The sequence below is a fragment of the Terrapene carolina genome, unplaced genomic scaffold (assembly GCF_002925995.2).
Source record: "Terrapene carolina triunguis isolate 2854851 unplaced genomic scaffold, T_m_triunguis-2.0 Scaffold32922, whole genome shotgun sequence".
NCBI lineage: Eukaryota > Metazoa > Chordata > Testudines > Emydidae > Terrapene > Terrapene triunguis.
The window spans coordinates 2,065,107-2,093,064 of record NW_020697273.1 but is presented as its reverse complement, the minus strand read 5'-3'; the positions used below and the strand labels follow the sequence as shown (position 1 = coordinate 2,093,064).

The 27,958-nt window shown below is 47.7% G+C and overlaps 1 protein-coding gene across 1 annotated transcript in view; it reads right to left on the bottom strand.

Moving 5' to 3' along the window:
• The window catches only part of LOC112106282 (centrosome-associated protein CEP250-like), a 218,602-nt gene that overhangs the window by 119,417 nt on the left and 71,227 nt on the right, over positions 1-27,958 (bottom strand). The window contains exons 3-4 of the mRNA XM_029914173.1: positions 22,350-22,482; positions 505-651 (exon numbers count right to left, since the gene is read on the bottom strand). Of these exons, the coding sequence (XP_029770033.1) occupies positions 505-651; positions 22,350-22,482 (280 nt within the window). The remainder of the gene's footprint in view (positions 1-504; positions 652-22,349; positions 22,483-27,958) is intronic.

Below are 27,958 nucleotides of genomic sequence, written 5' to 3'. Positions count from 1 at the left end.
GGAAACCAGAACGATCAGCATCACTCTCATTGTCTTCCTGGCCACTGCCAAAAGGATCACTACAGAGTGTGCCCAGGCTACTAAGCACAGCAGCCTCCAGTGCCTAGCTGGGGCATTAGCTATGTAGCATGTGTATCGTCTAGGAGGAGCTCAAGCTAGAAGAGATGAGGTGTGTTCTGAAGAGGACAGACACTCTGATCTTCAAAAGTGATGATGCAAAGTTTCAGATCCTATAAATTTCATCTGGAATTATGGATGCTCGGCACCTCTGAAAATGAGAACCTACGTTTCTAGAGAGGGAAGGCCCAAGCTGCAGAATGCTACAGCTCCTGATACTTTATTTGTATGGAGTTAAATTCAAGCCTGCTTCTACAGGGAAAAGACGAAAGCCCAGGTAAAAGAGGTGAGAAAGTGACAGGCGATAGCATGAAGGGAGTTGATTGGGGCCACACTGCAAATAAATGCAACCAAAGACAATGGAGGGCAGAGAAAGCTTTCACTTACGATCTGCCTGAGGGATTGCACTGTGGTCTCCAGCAGGTGCTTCTCCTCCAGTTGATTGACTGCCTCCGAGTCCTTCAGGGAAATTTCATGGTGAAGGTCTGTGATTATCTCCTGCAGCTCCTGAATCTTAGCTTCCTTCTCCAGAACCTAGGAAAGCGAAACAAAGTGAAAGCATAGTGCTCCGGAATAGGCAACGGGGAGGCAAAAGGAGCATTAGTAACAGGTCTGTGTTCTGCAATTCCACAGCCATAGAATTTGCCATGAAATTCCCTGCTGGCTGCAGCATTGTGCTCCAGAATCTCTCATTTAAACAATGTTTCTAGCCCCATGGTTTTGTGGAAACTTTTAAAATGTACATTAAGTGTAAATCAATCCACAATTGAGTCTTGATTCTACAGATAACATGGCCGTGATGTTGTCTGTGAGGACTGCCACACAACAGCCATGTAGGAGACCGCGAAACGCCTGACATGCTAGGCTTACTGCCATCAGTTCTTGTACATTGATGTGCAGAGTTAGTTCGGATGCGGTCCAAAGGCCCAGCATCTGGTGTTCCCCGATATGGGTGCCCCAGCCCAGAGATGATGCGTCTGTGATAAGGTATAGGGAAGGTTGTGGGGCGTGAAATGGTTCCCTTCGCACACCAACGTGTGGCTCAGCCACCAGCTGAGGGAGGACACAACGGACTCCGGAACCGTGACCACCATGTCCAGGCTGTCCCGACCCGGACGATACACCGTTGATACCCAGGCCTGAAGCGGGCGGAGCTGAAGTCTGGCATGCCTGGTTACGTAAGTGCATGACGCCATGTGCCCCAGAAGGCCGAGGCAAGTCAGTACCGTGGAAGTCGGGAAGCTTTGGAGGCTGCGGATGATGTTTGCCATAGTCTGAAAACGAGTGATCGACAGGAGAGTGCTCACTACTGGGTCCTCCAACTCCACTATCTCTTCTGCTGGGAGGTCCATGTTACCTGCCACCCTACGTAAAAGGTCTTGGTGAGCACGTAGGTCTATCGGGGGGTGGGGGGACCCGAGCTCGTTGTCCCCGCCACCGCCTCATCTGGAGAAGATGAGGAAGATGCTACCGGGGCTAATGGATCCTGTGGCGGGTCCAATTACAAGGGGCCCTGATGTTCAGGATCACTTGTACCGGGGTCTGGGGCCTGCCTAGGAGTGGGCGCAGGTGCCTCCATACCCCCCGAGGGGGGAACGACTGATGGTGGCCTCCAGTACTCGGGACTCTGAATGTGCTGAGCAGGAGGCCGCAGGTGGAACCCCTTGGGCTTGGTGGTACGCCCACGGGGTCCAGAAAGACCACTGTGCAGGCTCCTGGCTAGGGTCTTCGGCCTCATCCTGCCAGTGACCTAGGTTGTCCGCTGCTTGGCCCAGTGTGGGATAGGCTGAGCGGGAGGTGCCATCTGACTGGGAAGAGCGTGAGGCGGATTGTGAGGGCCAGGGCAGTGCGGAGCGTGCGTGCATTGACTCCGCTGGGAACGGTGCCGAATGGTGCTGGCCCACAGGAGAGCGGTCTCTACGCGGTGCCGGGGAGCGGTACCGGGATCAAGAATGTTGCCGATGGTCATGCCGGTACTGAGATCCAGACCTGGATCGCGATGAAGACCGTCTGCGGGAGCGGTGCTGGCAGTGGCTTCTCGAGCGGGATCGGCGCTCTGACCGGTGCCGGGAGCGGCGTCGAGAGTCCGAACGGTACCAAGGTCCGGGGCGGTGCCGCGAGGCGAAACGGTACCGGGAGGAAGATCTGGGTGGCGAGTACGACCGGTGCCGTGATAGAGAACGGTGCCGGGACTGCGAGCGGCGCCGGGACCTACTTCTAGATCGGGAGCGGTGCCGAGAGTCCACGCTCGGAGATAGTGAACGTAATAGGGCTGGCTTGCCCCTAGACTGCACCACACGGGTGGGATGCAGTACCGTAGCCTGAGTCGGTGCCGGTTCTGTAAGGACAATGCGGTCCCTCGCCGTCGCAAACGTCTCCTGCGTCGATGGAAGACGGTGCGGGTCGGGGAGCCAGTCCGCACCAGACTCAATGGCCCTTCTGCTGGTGCCGGAGTCAACGGTGTCGATATCGGCACCTGTATCCTCGGTCGCTCTGGTCCCGGACGCACATCTCAGGTTGGTAAGGGGGGTGCCGGTGCCTGTTGTTGGGAGGCAGCCCCCTCCGGTTTGCGAGGTCTCTTCTGACCTGGGGACAGGGACCGGCGCCGAGGTGCTTGCGGAGGATGCGGTGCTGGCAAAGGCCGGTGCCGTGGGACTCTATCCGCGTCTCCTCGTGGTGCAGTACTGGAAGTCGCCGCCGGAGCACTGCGCACTGAGGCACTCGGTGCCGGAACTTGGCGTGCCGAAGGAGGGTCCGGGCTGAGGGCCGCCTCCATAAGGAGCTGTTTGAGTCTAAAGTCCCACTCCTTTTTGGTTCGAGGCCTGAAAGCCTTACAGATCTTGCACTTTTCGGTCTGCTGAGACTCCCCGAGACACTTTAAACAAGAGTCGTGGGGATCTCCTGTTGGCATAGGCCTCGAACAGGCTGAGCATGGCTTAAAGCCCGGAGCCTTGGGCATGAGCCCGGGCGGCACGCCGGGAGGAAGGGGGGGAGGGACCCCTTCCAGCCCGCTAAATTCACTTATAAACTTAAATCTATAACTAACCACTACTGCACTACAATAAATCTATAACTATATAACTACAACAATATCTAAAAGCTAGGGAGAGTGGAGGACAGCTATGCCGTGCTCCACAGTTCCAACGACTGTCACGGGCGGTAAGAAGGAACTGAGGGGGCGCTGGGTCGGCTGGGGAATATATCCAGCGCCATGAAGGCACCACTCCAGGGGGCTCCACAGCCGACCCACCGGGTGTTGCTAGGGTAAAAATTCTCCGACGATCGTGCACGTGGCGTGCACACACCTAATTGGAATCGATATGAGCAAGCACTCGAAGAACGGCGCCTACCTGACAAACAGCAGCAGGGTGAAGGGATCGGTGCTGTGACAAGGAGCGCCCCCCAACCCTGGGCGGGGATTGACATCCGGGAAACCGTCTGGGCGAAGGTGACCTGGGCCACAGCGATCTCTGATGGGAAGTTCGCCGGTATCAGTGGTACGGGGACTGGTGCCTCGACTCCGGTGTCCCATGTCTTGCAGGTGGAGAGCGCGTCGAAGACCCGGGCCTTCTAGTCAGTGACCTAGGATACGGTGCTGGGGTCCAAGGCTGTGGTGACAGTACGGTTACTGAGGGCATTCCACTGCCTACGAGGTGGTCCCATGATCAGCTTGCCCTTAGATGTTGGGGTCTTAGCTGAGTCTGCCGCCTGATGCGGCGCCTGCAGTGCCGGTCGGCTACTTGTTCTTTAGCCCCCGGGGCCGCTTCAGGCAATGAGGGCCCTGGGAGACGCGGGGGTCCCCTGCCACTCCCTGGAGGCAGATCCGTGGCTGGGCTGGGGGGGGGGGGTCTGACCTCAGCAGTACCCCTGTGAAGCCTCGGGGCGGGCACATGGCCTGACATCGGTCCTTTGCCCAAAGCCCCTTTCCCTTCCAGTGCTGGGGGGCTCTCTTTTTCCACTTCTTAGGCACCAGTGAGGGGGAATGGTGCTGGACGGAGCCCCGTGCCAGCGGTGCGCTCCGCGCCAAAGTGCTTGGTGTGGAGTCCAAGCGGGAGGACTCAGATGCAGGACAAAGCGCAGCCTCCATGATAATTTAAGGAAATCCCTTAGAGTGGAGTGGGAAGTTGAAGGTTTCGCAGCCAAGCAGAGAGACAGGGAGGGTTTTGGTCACCCAGGAAGAAAAGGGAGATGGGATGAAGCCGAAGCTTTTGGTTCTGGAGACGGCAAACACCTCCTCAGTCTCTCCCTCTTTTGAGCAGGGGTAGTTGTAAAATGGACTTTAACATTTGCCAAGGCGTAAGGGTTTGTATTGCTTATTCTCTAGCCCAGCAAACTACGGCAGCTCCCCGGCATCCCATCCCAATAGTCAACTACAGCACACTCGACATTCTCGCCAGCGGACGCTGCCCCATTGTGGCAAGCAGAAGGGCAATGAGCTGCTCCTTCTGTCAGAAACTCCTTCCTCATCACTCAGACTGAGGAGAGGGTGCCGGGCTTCACGCTGCCACAGTCTCTAGTGAAAGCGCAACTGTTCCAGATGCGGGGGGGGTGGAGGGGGGGAGGTTTGCACAAGTGACCATACCTGGGGACTCAGAACAGCCCTCTGTATAGCTGTGGTACAGTTGAGGACAATGCACACCTCAGACTCATAGACTTCAAGGTCAGAAGGGACCATTATGATCATCTAGTCTGACCTCCTGCACAACGCAGGCCACAGAATCTCACCCACCCACTCCTGTAACAAACCCCTAACCTATGTCTGAGTTATTGAAGTCCTCAAATCGTGGTTTAAAGACCTCAAGGGGCAGAGAATCCTCCAGCAAGTGACCCGTGTCCCACGCTGCAGAGGAAGGCGAAAACCCCCCAGGGCCTCTGCCAATCTGCCCTGGAGGAAAATTCCTTCCCGACCCCAAATATGGCGATCAGCTAAACCCTAAGCATGTGGACAAGACTCACCAGCCAGCACCCAGGAAAGAATTCTCTGTAGTAACTCAGATCCCACCCCCATCTAACATCCCATCACAGACCATTGGGCATATTTACTGCTAATAATCAAAGATCAATTAATTGCCAAAATTAGGCTATCCCATCATACCATCCCCTCCATAAACTTATCAAGCTTAGTCTTGAAGCCAGATATGTCTTTTGCCCCCACTACTCCCCCTGGAAGGCTGTTACAGAACTTCATTCCTCTAATAGTTAGAAACCTTCGTCTAATTTCAAGTCTAAACTTCCTAATGTCCAGTTTATATCCATTTGTTCTTGTGTCCACATTGGTACTAAGCTTAAATAATTCCTTTCCCTCCCTGGTATTTATCCTCTGATAAATTTATAAAGAGCAATCATATCTCCCCTCAGCCTTCTTTTGGTTAGGCTAAACAAGCCGAGTTCTTCGAGTCTCCTTTCATAAGGCAGGTTTTCCATTCCTCGGATCATCCTAGTAGCCCTTCTCTATACCTGTTCCAGTTTGAATTCATCCTTCTTAGGCCTGGTCTACACTAACCCCCCAATTCGAACTAAGGTACATACCTTAGTTCGAACTTACTGCGGTTCAGACGCGGTCCACACGCGGCAGGCAGGCTCCCCGTCGACTCCGCGGTACTCCTCTCGCTGAGCTGGAGTACCGCAGTCAACGGCGAGCACTTCCTGGTTCGACTTATCACGTCCAGACCAGACGCGATAAGTCGAACCCGGAACTTCGATCCCCAGCCGCCGAACTAGCGGCTGGGTGAAGACCAGCCCTTAAACATAGAAGACCAGAACTGCACACAATATTCCAGATGAGGTCTCACCAGTGCCTTGTATAACGGTACTAACACCTCCTTATCTTTACTGGAAATACCTCGCCTGATGCATCCCAAGACCGCATTAGCTTTTTTTAGCGGCCATATCACATTGGCAGCTCATAGTCATCCTGTGATCAACCAATACTCCGAGGTCCTTCTCCTCCTCTGTTACTTCCAATTGATGTGTCCCCAATTTATAACCAAAATTCTTGTTATTAATCCCTAAATGCATGACCTCGCACTTTTCACTATTAAATTTCATCCTATTACTATTACTCCAGTTTACAAGGTCATCCAGATCTTCCTGTATGATATCCCGGTCCTTCTCTGTATTAGCAATACCTCTCAGCTTTGTGTCATCCGCAAACTTTATTAGCACATTCCCACTTTTTGTGCCAAGGTCAGTAATAAAAAGATTAAATAAGATTGGTCCCAAAACCAGTCCCTGAGGAACTCCATTAGTAACCTCCTTCCAGCCTGACAGTTCACCTTTCAGTATGACCCGTTGTAGTCTCCCCTTTAACCAGTTCCTTATCCACATTTCAATTTTCATATTGATCCCCATCTTTCCATTTCCAATTTAGCGAATAATTCCCCATGTGGAACTGTATCAAATGCCTTACTGAAATCAAGGTAAATTAGATCCACTGCGTTTCCTTTGTCTAAGAATTCGGTTACCTTCTCAAAGAAGGAGATCAGGTTGGTTTGGCACAATCTACCTTTTGTAAAACCATGTTGTATTTTGTCCCAATTACCATTGACCTCAATGTCCTTAACTACTTTCTTCTTCAAAATTTTTTCCAAGACTTTGCATACTACAGATGTCAAACTAACAGGCCTATAGTTACTCGGATCACTTTTTTTCCCTTTCTTAAAAATCGGAACTATGTTAGCGATTCTCCAGTCGTACGGTACAACCCCTGACTTTACTGATTCATTAAAAATTCTTGCTAACGGACTTGCAATTTCATGTGCCAGTTCCTTTAATATTCTTGGATGAAGATTATCTGGGCCCCCTGATTTAGTCCCATTAAGCTGTTCGAGTCTGGCTACTGAATGGCTGCTCATTGTGTGCAGGTCTACCTGCATGACTTTTCAGACTCCACTGTTGACCCCAAGGCTACTGAATAGCAAAAGTGTGTGATGTCCACCTAAGCTCTTAAACATATATGAATCAAAAAGGGGAGGGAAAAGTGTTATCTCTCTATTTTATATTTTGAACTTTTTTCCATCTTTATTTTCCCACTTGTGCATTCATTAATAATGGTATATTCAACAATGGTACAGAAAGCACATTAGCGCTTGAAGTTTCTGTTAAAGGCATTAGCAACAAAAGAGTTAATGCTGAAATCCTATAATCACATTAGGTTTCAGAGTCAACTATTCACTTCAATGAACGGGGCAGTTTACACTTATGAGAGCTATTGTTTCAGATAATATTTTATCGGTTCAAATGATGAAGATTCTCTTTGCAGTCATAAGCGCCACTTAAACCTTTGTTTCTGGAGCACAATTATTTGTCATTTGCACACCTATATACTAACTTCACACTCATAACATCAGAGGTCTTTGTGCTTAGAAATTGCAACTTCCTACACCCCTCTGTTTGTCTTTTCGAAAACATTTTATACACTAATATACACTATATTTACATATACACTATATGTAAATATATACACATACACTTTATGTATTTATTACATATGCACTAATATTAGTTGGGCCGTCGCGGGATGGCTTACCATTCCTACTGGAATGCTGTGTCCATTCCAAGATCAGCCTCACTGATGATCCCTGTGGCCCCGATCTCCACTCCATTACACCAGTTTCACACTAGAGTCAGAGTTATGCTTGTGTATCAGAGTGGAAAGTCAGTCTGTAACAGGGTTCCACGACCCGTCCCTCTTCCTGGCTCGTTTGCCCTCCTTAATAAGGCTCGGAGAGGCCTCAGGGTTGTGCAACACTCTTGTCTTTATTTACTTAACGTTGTCCCACCACCCGTGTCCATCTATATGCAAGCGTTACAGGTTTGGTTACCCCCCTTACAGGCAGAGTCAGCCTTCAGATAGGAGGCCTCCAGCTCCCTCCCTGACTTACTTCTCCCTGGCTGCCCCCTGCCTTCTGGCTCCCTCCCAGCCTTTATAGCCCTTGGCTTGTCAGGCCAGCAGGTGTTGCCAATCCTCAGGCTGGCATCAGGCCTTTTCCATCAACCCCAATCTGCTTCCCTTGATTGGAGCTGACCCAGCAGGGGCTAATTAGGTGCTTTGGCACCAGCACCCCTGCTACTAGGTCCCTATCTATGCTTCATGAAACTGTGCGCAAATCATCCAAGAGCATACTAGTACAGTGCTGCAGCAAGCAACAGATGTGCTTTATGGGGATAAGAAGTTCATTCTGCCTCTTCAGCCAAATATAAAAAGATTCTTCTGCTGTAACATTGCAACCCTTTCATCCAATTTTAGTCCCTTTTCATTGCCAACTTCAACTGGTCTCCAGAAACCCCTGTCTGGCTTCTCCAGCAGATACTACTGCTTTTTCACCTTTTAGACTCAACCAGCATTAGAAGTTTGGAAACAACTGTCCAGCAGCAAATTGCTGCAAATCAGAAAGTAATACACAACCCAATTTTCTCATCAGGAGAATAAGGGGAGCTTGACACATCAAACTACAGCTGCAAATTCAGTCTTGGTCAAGCTCATGGACGAAAAGGGGATCAAAATTTTTGCTGTTTTTTTCATATGTTTACATATGGCCCAAGAGAGTGAGGATACACACAGGTTTACTGTATAGAATAGCCAGGCAGCCATGCTCCTGTATGCTCCACTGACTCACTGTATGACCTTAGGCAAGTCAGTCTAATATCCTTGGGCCTCAGTCATCCAGCTGAAAAACTGGGTAACAAGCAGGAACTCCACTGAACCTCAAAGCAAATTGTTGCTGCATCTGTCTTGAGGTTTCCTGGGGAAATAAATTCCCCCATCTCCTCTCTCCAAGGAAGCATTTAACTTAGGAGAGAAGCTGAAAGAATGCAGGCTTTGACACACATGGCGATATCATCCTCACAATTCATAGAAAAGTCCATAAAGAAGGATTGATTATGTTAACTGGAAACAGGGAAACTGATGGAAAAAACAACAAAAGCCATATTCTATGAGTGAAGTCAGATGCCAGGGCTTGCTTTAGGGTCATCTGGAGCAGTGGTTTTCAAACTTTTTTTCTGTTGAAGACTTTTTTTGACCCAGTTGAAGAAAACTGTTGATGCCCACGACACAACGTAGCTGGGGATGAGGGGTTTGGGGTGTGGGAGGGGCTCAGGGCTGGGGCAGAGGGTTGGGGTACGGGGGCGAGGGCTGTGGGGTTAAAGGTGTGGGAGGGGGCTCTGGGCTGGGGCAGGGATGCAGGAGGGGGTCAGGACTCTGGGGATGAGGAATTTGGGGTGCAGGAAAAGGCTCTGGGTTTGGGGGGGCAAGGGCTTACCTTGGGTGGCTCCCGGTCAGCGGTGCAGCGGGGGTGCTAAGGCAGGCATCCTGTCTGTCCTGGCACCTCGGACCGCGTTGCGCCCCAGAAGTGGCCAGCAGCAGGTCCGACTCCTAGGCGGAGGTGCGCAAGTGGCTCTGCACAGTTCTCACCCGCAGGCACCCCCCCCCAGGAGTGTGGAGCCAGTGCTTGGGGTGGGGGCAGCACGCGGAGCCCCTGGCCCCCCGCCTAAGAGCCGGACCTGCTGCTGGCCGTTTCTGGCTTTCATAACCACCATATGAGCAGGTACCTTTCCCAACTGCTCTGCAAACACAGTTTAAGCTCCCTCACTTCCTGGGCTTCGGATGTAATGGTAACAAAAATTCACCCAAGCTTTCTCCACAGACCCCAGGTCCTATCTTCTCAGAAGACCACTCCCATTCTCTGATATCCAGGTAAAGCAGTGTCTCACCCACCTCAGTAAATCAGCAGGACCCATTGAAACCTTTCCCACTAAGAAAACACAGCCCATAGGGTGGGAGCGTTACAGGCACCCACTGCCAGCCTGTTATACCTGGATTTGAAACCTGATCTTTTCCAAGAAGAAAGATTCATTATCTGGAGTAGGGCTTGGTGCTGAGATGACATGACCAAAAATCACACAAAACTAATCACACAATTGAGTTATGGGATCTGGACACTTTAAGAATAAACCTCAAGAGCAGCAGAAGCTTCAGTGAAGTACAGTAGAGCAAACAGATCACCCAGTTTCACTGGGGGTGAAGAAACGTCCTGTCGGAGTCAAACCAAAGCTTGAGCTGAGTGTCTAGGACTAGTGAGGCCAGCAGAGTGGATGTGGCAGGCACACCTCACTGCACTTCGATTCCCGAGGCTGTCAGTCTCAGAACAGTAGCCGTGACTGTGCAGGCCTCAGATCTGGCACACCAGGGCCTGCCCTTCTGAGCCACTGCCCCGGGAAGGGCTCTACGCGGCTGAGCACTACTGAGCCACTCAGTCTGTCCATTGGCTTGAAAGCACTAGTGATGATGGCGAGGCTCTGAGGCACCGTCTGCTCCCCCCAGAACTCACCAGTCGTCACGGAGGGCTAGAGGGCAGATCAGAAAATATCACATAGATAAAATAAGATAGGAGGAAAACCTTAACCGCACTCTGCAAAATGTAATAGCTTTGTCAAAATAAAAGCCACAGCTAACCTCTTCTGCTGCACACCTCCCAGCTCTGAAACTGTTCAAGCAGAGAGACATTTTTTCTGTCAGCTACAAACTCTGCATGCAGGAGAGAGACTCCGGCATAATATCTGCACAACAGCACCTCCATGCAAACACTATCCCAGTAATGGGAAATTTTAATGATGTAAAGCAGCAAGGTCACACGATGTGTCCAGGCAGCTCTTGGAAAGGCACAGTCTGCAGATATTACAGAGGAGAGCTCAGAATTGCTCTTGGTTCATTAGGCTTTGCCTGAGGGTTTTTCTCCCACTATTAACTACAAACAAGGTTCAGGTTCTTGTTACTCAGTTTCGTGCACACAATGCAAAAAGGTGAAGGGCAAGGTTTACCAAGAGCCGTTTGTAAATATGCTAAGACAATTCACTTGTGTTTTTAGAATCCTTCAGACACTCTGTACAATAAGTAATCTTAAACAGAAAAATGGAAAAAAGTCTTATAAATATTGCAACACTTTTTCAGCATAAGAACCTTGTATCTACACTGGTACAGTGACTGCACGTAAATATACATACAGCCTACCATGGTACAATTCCCTTCCCCCTCGACACAGACTACATTTCCCTACAGCCTGCCTCCTTCTCCCAGCTTTATGACCCCAATGAGATGAGCTCTCACTGTTTTCATCCTCGTTACATTTTGATATTTCAAAGCATGGCCCGCTTCTCACTCCCATCTCCCCGCTCCACATTACTAATGAATTGGAAAGCAGACATCATTAGTTTTTGGAGACCATTTCTTTTAAAATTTACAGAACCCTTCATCTGAATCCCTAGAGCCAGTCTGCTGTTCTCATCTTAGAATCTTATTAGCATCATATCTTCTGTATCCTGCCATGCAAACTGCATTGCTATGCACTTTCTAGCACTTGACCCTTTTGCGGACGGAATTAATTTCCTCTTTGAAGATACAGCAGCATGCTGTTGTGCTTGTTAAAGAAAGAAAACTCAAGCAAGAAGACAGGGAAGCAAGCAAAGAATATTCTCAGTTAAATATAAGCCACTGTCGGATTTTGTATAGGAAAACAGAGAGACAGAAAGAGCGGTCAGGAGAAATAACAGAGTGATGACTCTATTACCGGAAGCATGTTCCAAAAGAGCATGCAAATAATCTGATTGACAATACATACTTGGAATTTTCATTTTAATGGTGTGTTTCTTTTGGTCTAACTCTCCACATCCCTCACCTGGTTTCTATGTGCAAAGTGCTACGAGACTTTTGGTTGCACAATTAATGTGAAGGTTGAAAAGAACCAGGGTTTGCTTTCTGCTCAGGGCAATAAAAAGCTATACTTAGTATATCTGTAGAAGAACACAAAGAAAATAGCCCTCACTGAAAAGAAAACCTTCTCTTACCATTGAATTATACTTAGGAACCCAAAACACTTTAAGGTAATTAGAATTACCCCCTTGAAATGTAAAATATTTCTATGAGTGGAATAAAACATTTCTTGATCAGTCAGGGAGGTCTCTAGTCCTATAACTTGTTATATATTGTAGGATTTTTATGCATTTACATTGTTTACACCATTTTGGTTCCCTAATGCAGTTTTAATAGTAGACAAACAAGTGACCCTCCCTCTGGGAGGAATTCTTTAGAAGGTAGGCTTTTCTTCCCTCCATAGGCTGGGCAGGAAGAAATTAAAGTTCAAAGGTTTAGCTTTATAAAAACGTACTGTATGATTACACAGCCCGAGAGCACAGGACAGCAGAGCAAGAGTTAAAGTTTCTGGCTCAGCAAGGCCTGTGACAGAGGCCAACAGGGGCACTGGATGGCTCAGGTGACTGGAAATGAGATATTACAGCTTTTTACCTCCAGGTCTCCAGTTCAAACTGGTAATGACTGAAAGCTGCTACCCTCTGAAGGCCGTTCAATGGCCTATGTGAAATGAGTAGGGAGGGGTCTCAGTCCAGCTGGACTCTCAACCCCACCAGCAGCACTGACTGGCATGCTTGCTGATACACTCAGGGCATGTCTACACAGCCTGCAGCAGGGAGTTTCCCAGCCTGGGCTGACAGACATGGGATAATGGGGCTCGCGCTAGCGCTCTAAAAACAGCCATTCACACAGCACACTTGGAAATTGCAACTCCGGCTCAGAAGCCTCCTACCTCCCTAGGCATCAGAGCCCAAGCTGCAGCGTCAAAGTGCTGCCAACATGGCTGTTTTTAGAGTCCTAGCATGAGTCCTGCTAACCCGTCTCTTGAGGTTCGCTGCTGCGGGTTGTGTAGACATGCCCTAATGCACCGAGGATGTCATAAGCCATGGAAATGCAAGATGCTTTCACACTGAATATCTCTCTTCCACATCAGGTTGAGACTACATGGCAGGGCAGCGTGAGGAAGCTTGTATACTCTTGGGGGAGGAACAGAGGACTACATCTCCTATGCTGTCACTCGGGAGCCTCGCTGGCATTACAGTTTTTAAAAAGAAAAGAAAAAGAAAAGAAAAGAAAACTAGACGGGGGTCAATACCCAGGAAGATATTGTCTATGGGTTACTCATTCAGAACATCCAAGGTTCGAACACATAACATCTGTTTGATCCAACAAAATTCAACCCAGAAATTGAGGCAGGTATTCTTCATCAGGTTTGGCTATACATATACTGTAGTTCTCTCACTCAAGAGGCATATGCTGGTGCCTGTATTTAGGCATTTCTACCAGGCTGCACTGGAGCATGTAATTAGTTGATAAGCCATCAGAGAGAGAGAGAGAGGCTAGTTCTTCTCTCAGAAATTATATTTTCAGATACACCATATATGATGTCCCTTTCCCTCAGATTTTTCATTGTCTTCTGGAACTTCATTCTCCTTGGAAGAGGAAATTTGGTGGATACAAATTTCCCAGCAAGTAGCGTGAATATATCCTGGAAATAGCTGGTGACAGGTTTATGTCCCATCCTCTACCATAGTCTCCAGAAGAGCATGTGAGAAGAAAGGCTCCATTGCACCGTAGCCTCCTGTTTTCTACTATCAATCATGAGAAAACTTGGGAAATACTTTCCTGGGGTCAAGCAGGACGACAGGTGGTGTTCAGCACAGGCAGCGTGAGTGCCAGAACACAAACTGGCAGAGAGCTTATGACTAGCACAATGAATGATCTGTAGCGAGAGCCATGGGCAACAGCTAGCCATTAGTCTGGGGCTTAGTAATGCACTCCTTAAGTACATTACTCACCAATCCATCAGGCAACGTGCTACGGAACTGAGAGATTCCAGCACTTTTAAATCTGTAACGCAATGGCTGCCAGCCTGCACTACATGCCCTAGGTTACAAGGGCATGGAGGAAGACAATTCATTTTGTGTCATAGCCAGTATTTCTTCTTCTCCTTCTTCTGTGTGTACTTAAGAAATGGGCCTGTTATTATCTTCAGATTAATAGCCGAGAGAATGCTCTGGTGTCTCTATTAACATTAACTATTGAGAAAGGCTTTCAAAGAATGCCTGACCAGTGCAATTTTCATTAGCCGGAGTGAGAATGAAAACATTCATGAGAACAGATGTAATTCCTTCATTTAAAAAATATTACATACAACAGAGCTATTTTAAAAGAACACTAAGGTTGCAAAGTCAAGCACACAAAAAGTTTGCAAATGCCAGCATTAAGGTTGCCCATGTGACCTTAATTTGGTCCCCTGGTGCATATGCATTATGATACAGTCTTTAATTACATGATCATATACTATTTTTCCACAGGACCCCTGTCTCTGAGTGTACAGGATCGATAATGCTCAGAGAATGGGTGACTATTCATTATTCTTTTTATTCTCATCATTCAATGTGTGGCTCCAGCCTTATTTATTACACACCATCCAAACCCTGCACAGAATACAGAGTTATTAATTTCCTCATGTGATTTTCTGTGGTGCTGTGATGGGGCACACTCACATCTCATGGGCACCCCCCCGTTGGCTGTTGCCCCTTCTGGGGTAACAGTCCAACAAATGGTTGGCGCTCTCTCTGTTTAAATTCTAGCCCTTTTCTTGCACGTTTAGTGCTGAGTCTTATCACCTTTGTGGGGCGTAGGTCACGTCCCCAGGGGCAGGTGGGGGGGGACTCGGGCCCACCCACTACTCTGGATCCCAACCTAGGGACCCTGCAAATAGCCATAGGCTGCTTTAATAGCTGCTGCTACTGCACTGCCTGGGCTTAGGGTGACCAGATGTCCCAATTTTATAGAGACAGTCCCAAATTTCAGGGCTGTCTTATATAGGCACCTATTACCCCCCATCCTGTCCCTATTTTTCACAGTTGCTATCTGGTCACTCTACCTGGGCTGCTTCCCACTCTGTCCCATCAACTGCTTGGCTATTCTGTCTGTTCCCTGTTTGAGCAGGGTCTCTCCCAGGCCTCCTTGCTGGAAGAGTTGCTCCATCCCTGTCCTGATTTCTCAGGGTCTCTCCCAGGCCTCTTTGCCTAGAGAGCTTGTAACAGTCTCTGCCCCCTTTTTAATTTCTCAAGTCCCTGCACCCGGAGAGCTTCCCAGTCCTGTTCCCGCTTGAGCAGGATTTCTCCCCAGTCTTTTTACCTGTGGAATTTCACAGCCTTCCACTCCTTCCTCACCCTTCTGGTCCCAGCCAGCAACTGACCTGCTCAGGCCCTGCAGCTCCTTTTAACTGAGTCTGCTGCGCTCTGATTGGCTGCTTCCCTGCAGCCCTTCTAGGCAGGATTGAAGGACCCACTTTCACTGCTCCTTTTCTGGGGCAGGGTTTGGTAGGTCCATGAGGCCTCCAGCAGGGGGCCTCAAAGGCCCCAGTACTCCTAGGGTTATAACCCAGCTGGTATTTGACTGGCCTGGTCAGTTTTTTTTTATGGATTTGCTAGTTGCCAGAAAAATAATTTAATTTGCTGAGGTTTTTCACGTGGGTCTAAAGATTTTCATTATCGTCACAATACACAGGGATAGCGAATGACAAAAGTTTCTGTGTCCAGCTAAAGATGCTGTAGTGTTCTGACTTCCCAGTTTCAGTGATGACAGATCAAAACGGTTGAAAATACAGCAGCTGCCTGCCCACCATCGTGTGCGCATGTGCGAGAGAGGGTTTGAGGCATGCGAGAGTGAGGAGGTGTGTGAGGCGTATTAAATGATCGAAGATCAGGTTGATGGTGCAAGTGATCCTACTACACTCCCGAAAAAAAAAAAGCTCGCATCAGAAACTGCACATTCAGTGGCAATTGGCTAAACAAAACAGACTACAAAGACTGGCTGGCAAAACATGCTGATAATACAAACGTCCGTTTATCATCAATCTTATCTAGACGTGTTCTCTCTCTAGATACTATACGTGGCTGTTGAAAGAGGGGAGCTGCAGAGTTACCTTGTGGTTGGGGTTGCGGTGGGCTTGCCTTGTCGGGAGGGGGGAGTGCTGGTTTTTTTGCATTTCAAAGGTGGTAACTCTAAGTACATCCCATCACAAGTGCTCATTGCTATAATATCTGAGTGCTTCACAAACATCAATCAATCAATTTATCTTCACAACACCCCTGTGAGGGAAAAGGGGTATAATTATTCCCATTTTACAGATGGGAAATAGAGGCAGAGAGAAATTAAGACCAAAATTGTCATAAGCTTCCACTAATTTTAGGTGTTCAATTTGAGACATCTAGTGCCTAATATTTCACTTTATAGCACTTTTTATGTTCAAAGCACGGCGCCCATTGACTTCGGTTGCAATTGTGAGTGCTCAATACTTCTGCAAATCGGACTTCAGGTGTTTCAAGTTGGGCAGTCTAGAAAATGAGGAACACACAATTAATGGGCAACTGTGAAAAATGTGATTTAAGTGACTTGCCCAAAATCATACAGGTACTATGTGGCAGAGGCTGACATTCAACTGCCTAAACCATGAGACCCTCTTGCAATCCCTTCCCTCATTCACTTCACACCTTCCAACTTCTGCAACAAACAAGGCAGCATTCTACAGAAATCAGCATCATTAACTGCACTACCCTGATTCTTTCCCAGAGCGCTGTCTACCCTGTGCACTGACTGGAGCAGGTATCCTGTGGAAAAAATAGTACATGATGGTGTAATTAAAGACTATCGTGATTCATACACACAACGGGGACAAAGTAAAGTTGCACAAACATCCTAGTTTAAAAAAAAAAAAAAAGGCAAATTAAAACCCAGCAATTCCATCACATGAAAACATATTGGCCCCATAAAGGTCATCAACAAGATTCGAAAATGGAGGTTACTTGTACCTGGAGTTCTTCTTCAAATACCCTCTGCATATTCCCACCCTTAGGATGCGCCAGCCTGGTGCAGCTAGGACAGTGGAACCTTCTAGAGCAGTGCCTTTTAGAGGCATCTCATCCCTTCCCTCCTGTGCCCAGTGCTGGTGCCAGTCAGGGGCGTGGCCATAGAAGGAGCATTGGCACTGTTGCCACCTCAGTTCCTTCAAAATGCTAATAGGAAATACCGAGTAATGATACAATTAGGATTCTGCAAAAGCATGGAAGGCAGGCGGGGAGTGTGAATGTGCAGAGTGTGTCTCAAAGAACTCCAGTTACAAGCAAGTAACCCTCATTTGTTCGAGTGCCCTCTGCATCCTCCCTTTCTTGGGACGTTTGGTGAGCAGTACCTCAATACGGAAGCGAGACAAAGAGGCCTTGCAAATGTCAATAATGGGAATGTGCTTGAAAACTGTTGGAGATGCAGCCATTCCCTGATACTCTGAGCTCTAACGGGACCTGGAGGGGAAAGCAAAGCTGCCCTATAGCACTCCTCTATACAAAGTCTGACCCATCTAGATAATGATTGCGCTGAAATGGTCCTACCCTTTGAATAGCTGGTATAAGAGATAAACAACTTAGGAGAACAGCTAAAGTCCTGAGTTCTATCCAGGAAACATGACTGTACTCTTTTTGCATTTAAAGACTGTAATCTAGCATCTCCCTTACTTATATGAGGTTTGGAAAAAATACAGGTACATTTATATACTGATTTACATGGAAATCGGAAACAATTTTTGGAATTAATTTAGGATGTGGCCTAAGGACTACCTTGTCCGATGGAAAACAGAATAGGGGGGGGTGGAAATCTGCCATTAGTGCATGCAGATGGACATTAGGAAAAAGTTCCTAACTGTCAGGGTGGTTAAACACTGGAATAAATTGCCTAGGGAGGTTGTGGAATCTCCATCTCTGGAGATATTTAAGAGTAGGTTAGATAAATGTCTATCAGGGATGGTCTAGACAGTATTTGGTCCTGCCATGCGGGCAGGGGACTAGACTCGATGACCTCTCGAGGTCCCTTCCAGTCCTAGAATCTATGAATCTATGAATCACCAATTCATATACCGGAAATGATTGCTCCCTATTTCACCTTTCCTTAAAACCAGCTTTTATAATAGCAATTTCATAATAGCTCAAAAGGCCTCATTTGAGTCAGTGCTAAATTCAAATTCCAAGGGGACAAGGTCTCTGGTGAATGGATAAAGGTTCAGCAGACCCTTCAAAAATCTCTCCACTAGGTCATGTGAGAAAACGGGTTTGTCCCTAATATGTGTATGTATGATGAAATAGCCACTAAGTGTACGCTAACAGGTGATAACAATAGACCCTCTAAGGGTAACAGATATTCTAAGACCATCTGAATGGGGGCTGAAACTGGATCAACAATTCCATTTTCTGCCCATATCATGAATCTTTTCCATTTGAAGTCATAACACTTTATAGCAGAGCGTTTCCTAGCATTAATAACATTCACTGAACCTCAGTGGAGCATGAGCGCTCTATTCCCATCCAAGTCCTTTTACCCAAGCTGTTAGAGGTAACAATTTGAGATCTGGGTGGAGCACTTTCCCCTGTGGCTGTGAAAATAGGTCCATCAATAATGGCAGAGTCCTGTAATTGACATGGGATAAGTGGAGTAGGTCGGCATACCATTGTTGTCTCAGCCACGCTAGAGTGATTATAGTCATCCTGGCAGAATCTTGCTTTAGTTTGTTTAGAACTTTGGGAATTAAAGGGAATGGGGGAAATGCATACATGAGATCCATTCCCCAGTTGGGGAGAAATGTGTCTATCAAAGATTGACTGTCCACTCCTGCTTCTAAGCAGAAAAGAGGGCATTTTGCATTGAGTGTGGTGGCAAACAGGTCTGCAGTCAAGAATCACCGATGTTTGAAGATATCCTGAATTAATGAATTCTTTGGGGGCCATCTGTGCATTTGTGACAATTCTCTGCTGAGGCAATCTGCTAACTTGTTGTGTTCTTCTACAATACGTAAGGCAATCAGGTAAATGTTGTACTGTATGCACCAATCCCATACCTCTATTGCTATGTTGAACAGGTGGGTCAAATAAGTCCTTCCTTGTTTGTTCACGTAATAAACTTCAGCCATGTTGTTTGTGGCAACCTGGATAACTTTATTGCGTATCTGCAGGAGAAACATTTTGTGGGCCAAATGGATTGCCCGTAGCTCCAATACATTTATGTGTAACCGGGATTCTTTGAGGCTCCAAAGACCCTTTACTACCTGAGTGTAAAGATATGCCTACCTTGGATGCATCCATGGTTACTATGAACTTTGGCTGAGATGGGTTGAATACTTCCTTGGGCACATTCTGCGGATGTAACTACTGTGTAAGAGAATGAAGAGTTTCGGGCGGTACTGTAATCCTCTTCAGCATGCTGGCCATACTGGGATAGAAATTCTTCAGGACTCAGTGCTGAAGAGGCCTCATTCTGAGTCTGGCATAGGTGTTACAAATGTCATCGATGCCATTAGTCCCAGTGGCTTCAGAAAAAGCCCTGCCATATGAACTGGGTGTCATCAATGAAGGCAGGGAATCTGCTATTTTCAAACCCCTCTCCTCCAGCAGAAAGGCCCTTCCTTTGACAGAGTCAAAGGACTCCCCTATGAAAGGAATGAGAAGTGATTTTTGTTTGTTTATGATGAGACCCAGGGTTCCAAATAGAGAATAAATGTTCTGAATGGCTGCCTCTAATTCTTCTTTGGATTGGTCCTTCAGCAACCAATCATCTAAATACGGGAATACAGAAGAACCTTGCTTTCTTAGATGTGCCACTACTGGAGCTAAACATTTGTAAATACTCTGGGCGAAGTGGAGAGACTGAAAGGTAGGACTCTGCATTGAAAGAGGTATAAAGAAGGACAAAGCATAAGTACTTTTGGTGGGATGGTCTAATGGGAATGTGGAAATATGCCTCTGAGTTCAAGAGCAGCAAACCAATCTAGAGCAGAAAAATTAGATCCCAGGAAAGCATCCTGAATGGAAACTTCCTGATATATTTGTTTAGATCCCAGAGATCTAAAATCAGTCTGAGGTCTCCCTTCTCTTTGGCGATTAGAAAAGAATGGGAGTAGAATCTTTTGTTTCTGACAGCCAAGGGAACTTATTTTATAGCAACCATGCTCAGAAGAGCTTGTACTTCTATCCATAACACGCTCCTGTGGGAGGGGTCCCTGAAGAGGGAGGGAGGGAGGGATTTGTACAAAGAGAGTGATCTGAATGGGACACTAAAACCTTCTTTTACTCTATCTAAAACCCTTTCAGTCCAAGATGATAGTTGTCCAAGAATTGTAAAATTTGGACAGAGGGCTCCCAAATTGATTTACTAAAATTGGTTTGAAGGTCTCAACTAACAGGTCAAACCTGAGGCTTGGCATGTGGTAAAGCAGATGTGGCTGAGGGATTCTTTGTCCTCATATGAAGTTTGAAGTGTTTCTTCCTGTCATGTATCTGAGAATGTTTGTTGCTGATAGTGCTGCTGATGGTACTTTTGCCTCTTCTGATAAGAAGTGGATGAAGAAGGTGGTATGTGCTGTCTGTGATATCTGAACACTGGGGTACAAGTTCTTCTGTAAGCTAGCATGAGTCCTTGAGACCTAGCTGTAACAGAATCTCCTTCAGCTTACCAATGTGTCATCAGTCTTAACACTAAATAAACCATCTCCGTCGAAGGGTAAATCTTCTATTTTGGCCCTGACCCGGTTGGAGAGAAGAGGAACGTAGCCAAGCATGTCTACATAGAGTTATTGCTGTTGCCAGTGATCTAGAGACAGCATCAGATATGGCAAATGATGCCCTAAGGGCATGTCTGGCTATATTTTGGCCTTCATTAATAATGGATGATGTCAACTTCCTTTAGTCCTCTGGTAGATGCTTGTGCAAAGAGCCATCTTCTCCCACAATTCAAACTGATACCGGGCCATCACTGCTTGGTAGTTAGCTATATGCATATTTAAGGATGTATAAGAAAGTAAGAACATAAGAATGGCCAGACTGGGCCAGACCAATGGTCCATCTAGCCCAGTATCCTGTCTTTCGACAGTGGCCAGTGCCAGATGCTTCAGAGGGAGAGAACAGAACAGAGCAATTATTGAGTGATCCATCCTCGGTCATCCAGTCCCATCTTCTAGCAGTCAGATGTTTAGGGACACCCAGAGCATGGGGCTACATCTTATCTTACATCACCTGATCATCTTAGCTAACACATTCTCTCACAAATGAGGGCAATGCACCTATTGCAGATAAGAACATAAGAACGGCCATACTGGGTCAGACCAAAGGTCCATCTAGCCCAGTATCCTGTCTGCCGACAGTGGCCAATGCCAGATGCCCCAGAGGGAATGAACAGAACAGGTAATCAACAAGTGGTCCATCCTCTGTCACCCATTGTCAGCTTCTGGCAATAACACGCTAGGGACACCATCCCTGCGCATCCTGCCTAATAGCCATTGACGGATCTATCCCCCATGAGCTTATCTAATTCTTTTTTGAACCCAGTTACACTTTTAGCTGTCACAACATCCCCTGGCCACGAGTTTCACAGGTTGACCGTGCACTGAGTGAAGAACTTGTGTTTGTTTTAAACCTGCTGCCTATTAATTTCACTGGGTAACCCCTGGTTCTTGAGTTTTGTGAAATAACACTTCCTTATTCACTTTCTCCACACTATTCATGATTTTACAGACCTCTATTATTCCCCCCCCAGTTGTCTCTTTTCTAAGCTGAATGGTCTCGGTCTTTTTAATCTCTCCTCATATGGAAGTTGCTCCACACTCCTAATCATTTTTGTTGCCCTTCTCTGCACCTTTTCTAATTCTAATCAATCTTTTATGAGATAGGGTGACCAGAGCTGCACCCAATATTCAATGTGTGGGCGTACCATGGATTTATGTAGTGGCATTATGATATCTTCTATCTTATTATCTATCCCTTTCCTAATGGTTCCTAACATTGTTAGTCTTTTTGACTGGCACTCTGCACTGAGCAGATGTTTTCATGTTCCCGCCATGGAAGATCTTTCAAAATGACTAGCTTGATTTCACAATGGGAATTGTGAGGGTCTGTTTCAATCATAGTGCTAGTGTCTATGTGGTTACGACTCCTCTTAACTTGCCTCTGGGGATCCTTTCCTTTCCTTACCTGTGATCAGATTCAGTGATAACCCCCCATCAACCCAGTCACCACTAGCCACAATCTATGGTCACTCCATCACTTGGGCAATCCTTTCAGCACCGTGTCATCTTGTCTCACTGTAAATCAGTGGCCTGGAATCTGAATCTTTCACCTTCACCAGCTACTCCTTTCCCAATGCCAATCGTAAGTGGTCGTCATGTGTGATGGGCTGGACTCTTTTAGGATTCACAGAGCTAGGCTTCCCAGCAGTGCTACAAGCAGTTGAGTTGCAAGAAACACCTGTGCAGACACCTTCCTGCATGGTTCATTCAGAGCAGAGACATGGTGCCTGCAAGCAAGGCAGAACCTACCTCTGCTTTTGACTTTTCCTGGCTGTGATTTGCCTCCCTCAGATGGACGTTTAACTGATGAATAAGCTGCTCTTTAGATGCCAGTTGAACTCTCAGTTCTTCTTGCTCCATCATTTGCTGTGGTGGAGTGACACTGAAACAAATGAAAATACCAGTGAAAAGGGACTCCCGGCAGAGGAAGGACAGAAATCAGAGACGTGTCATTGTGACTTCCACACATGACTCTTAGCAGCCAGAGAGAATGTGCACAGGTGGCCCAGGTTAAGCAATAAGACATCCTCTCTAGAAACTACTGCTAATTTACAGGATTCAGCTGACAAAATACAAAGTCTCTGGCCACATTTCCTTCCTGCAGCTGAACAGTCTAAACTCTAGCAAGCAATAAAAACCCACCATAAACAGCGCAGCTCTTACATCTCGGAGCGTCTGCTTCTGGTCAGCAAACCCCAGGGCTGGCCTCTCATGACAATAGCCCTTTTGAAGTTCACATTCAGCTGCCCCTGACTGCGTAGGTCAGGAAGAATCCCGGCTGGGATTTAGCCCCAATCCCTACCTCCCCCCCCATGCCACTGTCTGGCTTGGCAGAGCCTCTTCCTAAGGACACTAGTGAGGCAGAGTGCAGAAAGGCTGTAGGACCCATGCAGGGGACACCAAAAGCCCTGTATACACAGTCACTGTCTTCAGTAGGTAGGGCATGGTAAAGAGACAGCAGCTACATGGCCGTGACCGTCCACACAGGAACCCAGATGCTCCCATCCGATGCATGGTGCAAAGGGGAGCAAAATCACAAAAAAAAAATCTACAAGAATAGGTGGGGGAGGGGGAAGGCAGCTAGGTGGTAGCATTCTGCACCACCACCTAGTCATCCCCATCTCCTTTGTGGCTGCTATGTGGGTGCTCAGAAGACAGTGTGCCCAGGAAAAATGAAGGACTCAAGGACCACACAGCAGTTTCAAAATGGCAAATCAATGGCTGCCCAGTAGGATGGTGTGCCAGGCGACTGGGGCTGGAGTGGTGGGGACTTGAGGTAGCATGGAGGGAATCTCTCTTGTGGGACAGGGAGCTGTAGGGTGTTTTCCTACAGATCTCAGCCCAATAAAGCATTTGGCAAGCCATGCGCCTTGTACTGTCTGCAGAGCTGCCAGCCCTTCCTCTCCAAGGTGAAGATTCAGCAGACTGTCAAGCTAATACACCCCTTGAGATTTACAGGTGAGTTTTCCTCTCCCACAGGAGGGGAATATGTGGTACTCGATTCACCCCGTTAAGACAGGCTGGGGATGCAATTTGCATCCCCATAGCCAGTGGAGGAAGCTGCTCTTCACAGAGCTAGGCACAGGGATTCTCCAGGAAAGAGCTTTAACTTACATTCTGGGTTCCACAGACCCCTCGCTGGTGGATAATGCCTAGGGGATATGCTCATCTGATGCATGTCCTGGGCCCCTGGCTGGTGCTGCCCACTTTGGGGACAGCACTGGCTGGCTCTGGGTCCCTAAGCAAAATAATGGGGGTTTCAGGTCCAGCATGTAGGCTACGGCTAGGAAGCATAAGACACACCAGCATCCATTTCCTCTTGTTGTAATAAAGTTGTCTGTGCAGTCAGAGACGCAAATTCCACGTTTGCATTTCCTCCACTTCTCTCCCCTTGTCTCTTGCTCCCACCGCCTGTTCCCAACCAAGGAGTCAGAAATTGGGCAGGACAATAGTAGGAACTAATGAACACAGAGGAGAGACAAAAAGCAAATTGCAGCAAAAAAGCAACTATTTAATAATCAACAAGCGTGTGTGTGTGTGTAGGTCGGTAGGAGCCTGTCTGTAACAAACATAGCTGTCACGACTGCTGCGGTAAAAATGACAAGGGAACAACATACAACAACAAAATGGGAGCAAATGAAAATCACCTTGCAGGCTCATATGTGCATAAGCTCACAGACACACACAACCACCACAAACAGAACTCGGCTCTGCCTACTGGGAATGCCAACCCTCAGGCTAACCCTAAAGCAAATATTAACCTACTTATTGCACCCTTAGGCAATTTGCAGGGCCAGGAAACTGAGCATTTGGGGAGCAGGCTGGGCAGATCTCAGCATTTAGCTACAATATCCTGTGATCGTCTGAAGCAAACGACAAGAACTATTTACCGTATGAGGAACATTTTTCAGCCATTTCCTTGATGTGGCTGGAGAAAAGGTCATTTTGTTTAACTAGAAGTGCCAGTGTTTTTAACAGAACAATTGCCATAGCAGGATTATAACCTTCAATAAGATTCTCTTCCTCTAACATATAGGAAATAAACGTGCAGCAAATCAAGAGCTTAGTTGTATCATCCACATTCAGATCACTGTTCTGGCCTATCTCAGAGCATATGGTACAAAACAGGAGCACTACCTTTGGCCCCACTGACTGAACACTATCAACCAGAGTGGTGCAGACCCATGAGATTGTGAACTAAGGCAGCTTACATTGAAGACTCTGCATTCCTGGGAACACAGGAGGTAAGCAGCAGAAGAAAGGATTGCAGGAGCCTTCAACTTCTACAAAGCTGGGCTCAGAGGTGGATATGGTCACGCAGAAAGGAGTCAGTCAGTCAGTCAACATTGCTTCTTCAAAATTCCAGTGACATCCCACAAACAGTCTCCTGATCTCCCTTCCTTCTCACTTAGCTCAGCAAACCTGCCAGCTCCCTTGTTTGTCACCTTTAATCCCGATGAGCAATCTTCATTCAGCCACATGACACCCCGGGGCATCAGATCTCAACCCAGAATTCTCACTGCCAACTGTCATGGTGGTTTCTTTGAAATCCCGGGGCTAAGGACTCTGGGCAGATTTAAGACATATAAGAGCCAACATTCACAGGTCTAGTTCTCCCACTAATGGAGAAGGACCAGCAAACATACAGTGGGAGAAAGGGCAGGGACACAGACAGACAGGTGAAAAAAGAGGGAGAGTATAAAAATAAAAAAGAGGTTGCTGAAGGACAACATGCCCCAGACTACATAGCTGGATTCTAAAACATGAACCATGAGGGTTTTTTCCCATGAATTTATTAAATGTAAAAATAAAATGTTTAGAGAATTTCCATTCAGAATTTTTTCTTAAAAAGCTGTAACAAACTGTCTGAACTTGGAAAAGGAACAGAAGGTTTAATGAATAAATCCATAATTTCGGTTATAATTGGAATGTAAGCAGAGGCAGGATGAGCTCTACCCTGACATCTGGTGGCGAATTATGGCGAGTGTGGAAAAGAACTCCAGGGGCTGATCTTGTTTGCATAGGCACACCCACTCGCCTGGCACGAAACACAGCAACTGAAAGTGGTTACTTTGGCTGGTGTGGGATCCCCAGTTTCTCTATTATTGGGGCAGGAAGAATAAAGTTTTGTTACCCTGATTCTGTGAATCAAGGCCAGTGGACCTGTTGTATGACAGAAGGACTGAGTGAGTCCTTCACCATTACCTAAGTAGCACTTGCTTGACAAGGGGCATGGGTTACAAAACCCAGTGAATGGAGAGAGGATGGGGACAGGTATTTGTACCTGATGGTATGGGCCCCCTCTGAGGGTTTGAAACACCAATTGCACCGCCTCCTCTCTCCACTGTTGAATGTCAGAGCTAACTTTGATTCCCTTAGGAGTCTAGTTACAGGCTGCTGAGCTGAATTCACTTTGGGCCAATGGTGCACCAGCACTGGGGCTCCCCTACTATACTATGAGCTGAAATTGCTAAGAGCTGAAATCACAAAAGAGCTGATGTTATTAAGAGCTGAGATCACTGAGTGCTGTGTTAACTAGTGGGGGAGCCTGAAGCTATATTGCTCAGCAGCTGGCGGAGCAATTTGTGGGGACGACTGGAGGAGCAGTGAGCGGCGTGGAGCCTTGCGGGGCCGGTTGGAGTGGCCCAAGGAACGGCGAGCGGAGCTGTTTGCGGGGACGGCTGGAACGGCTCACAGGTCGGTGAGCGGAGCAGCTTGTAGAGCGGAGCAGTTCGTGGGGTGGCAGGAAAGTGGACTGGCTTGTGGTGAAGGCTGCGGCGGAACCCCCACGGAGAAACAGACGGCTGGCCAGCCTCGGATCACGTAAGGTGCCCCTTAACACCCTGCGTGCCCCTCCCTTTTACTCTGGGGCTGCACTGACCAGGGACAGAGACTTTGGGGGTTGTTGGACTTTTGGGACTTTGGGTGGTTGCTGGACCCAAGAGACTTTGGGGCTGTTGGACTTTGGGGACTCTGGGTGATTTTTGGGTTGCTGGATTCAAGAACCAAAGGGAAAGGACACAGCCCCATTTGCTGGGGTGGGTTTTGCTCATGGTTTGTGTTATGAATCCTGTTTGTGGTGTTTTTCCAATTTTATGCTAATGTCGTTTACCTCATGTTATTAAACATTTTCTGCTACACTCAGACTCCGTGCTTGCGAGAGGGGAAGTATTGCCTCTTAGAGGTACCCAGGGGGGTGGTATGTAATTGTCCCAGGTCACTGGGTGGGGGCTCGAGCCGGTTTTGCATTGTGTTATTGAAATGGAACCCCTAGATACAGAACCCGGCCCTTGTTGCTGCCAACTTAGATGGGCAGAAGGGTTACAGGAACAAATCCTACTGAGAGTTTGAGCCCACAAAATCTCAGCTTGGTTTGTCAATTACAGAAGCCCCTTCCAGTGCTGGGTGCATTTGACAGTCCGTAGGTATTTAACTACCCCTTGCACCCACAAATCAGATGGTGAAAGCTCCGCGTACTCTGAACAGACCTGTAGGTACAGGAACAGAGGGGATGTTCAGGCCTTTCTGAAATTCACGGCTGTAACATCAAGCTGAGCCCTACCTCAACACCTGAACGTATTACAGAAAGAATTCTTGAACAGCCTGCACCCTCGCATATACTTCTGCACACTTGATCCACAAGAAGAATCGTAAGTACTCCGAGCACTGGGAACAAACATCCTGCTCTGTTCCCCCTTAGGTACTACTTGCATGAAAGCCGCTTACTTCCTGGTATTTGTCAGCCAATCTGTTTTAACTGTTTTTCCACCATTTATATTTTCAGTGCCCTACAACTGAGCAGCTTGCTTCCTTTTAAAGCCTGCAGTAGGTTTTAATCTACTTAGCCGGGATTAATGAGAGATTTGTTAAAGATTTAAAGATTTCACACACTTTGCCTGATATCTGTCGAGAACAGTAGCTGTGAGCAATCAGTGTCATGCAGACAAGCCATTTCTAACTGCAGGCACCTTTGTCAGGTGTGGCCCACAGTGTTCCCCCTAATTTTTCCCCACATCACCTCCAAACGGTGCACATAACAAAATCCAGGTGGCAGAGTGGGGCCGAGGGATTCGGAGTGCGGGAGGGGGCTCAGGGTTGAGGTGCGGGGGGCAGAGGGGCAGGGGTGTGGACTCTGGCATGGGGCCGGAGATGAGGGGCTCAGGGCTGGGGCAGAGGGATTCGGGTGCGTGGGGGTGAGGATTCCAGCTGGGGGTGCAGGCTCTGGGGTGGGGCTGGGGATGAGGGGTTTGGGGTGCAGTGGGGCTCCCTGGGGCTATGGTGGGGAGAGAGGACTCCCCCCAGCTTTCTCTCCCCACAGCAGCACCTGGGCTGGGGGAGAGAGGCGCCTCTCCCCTGGC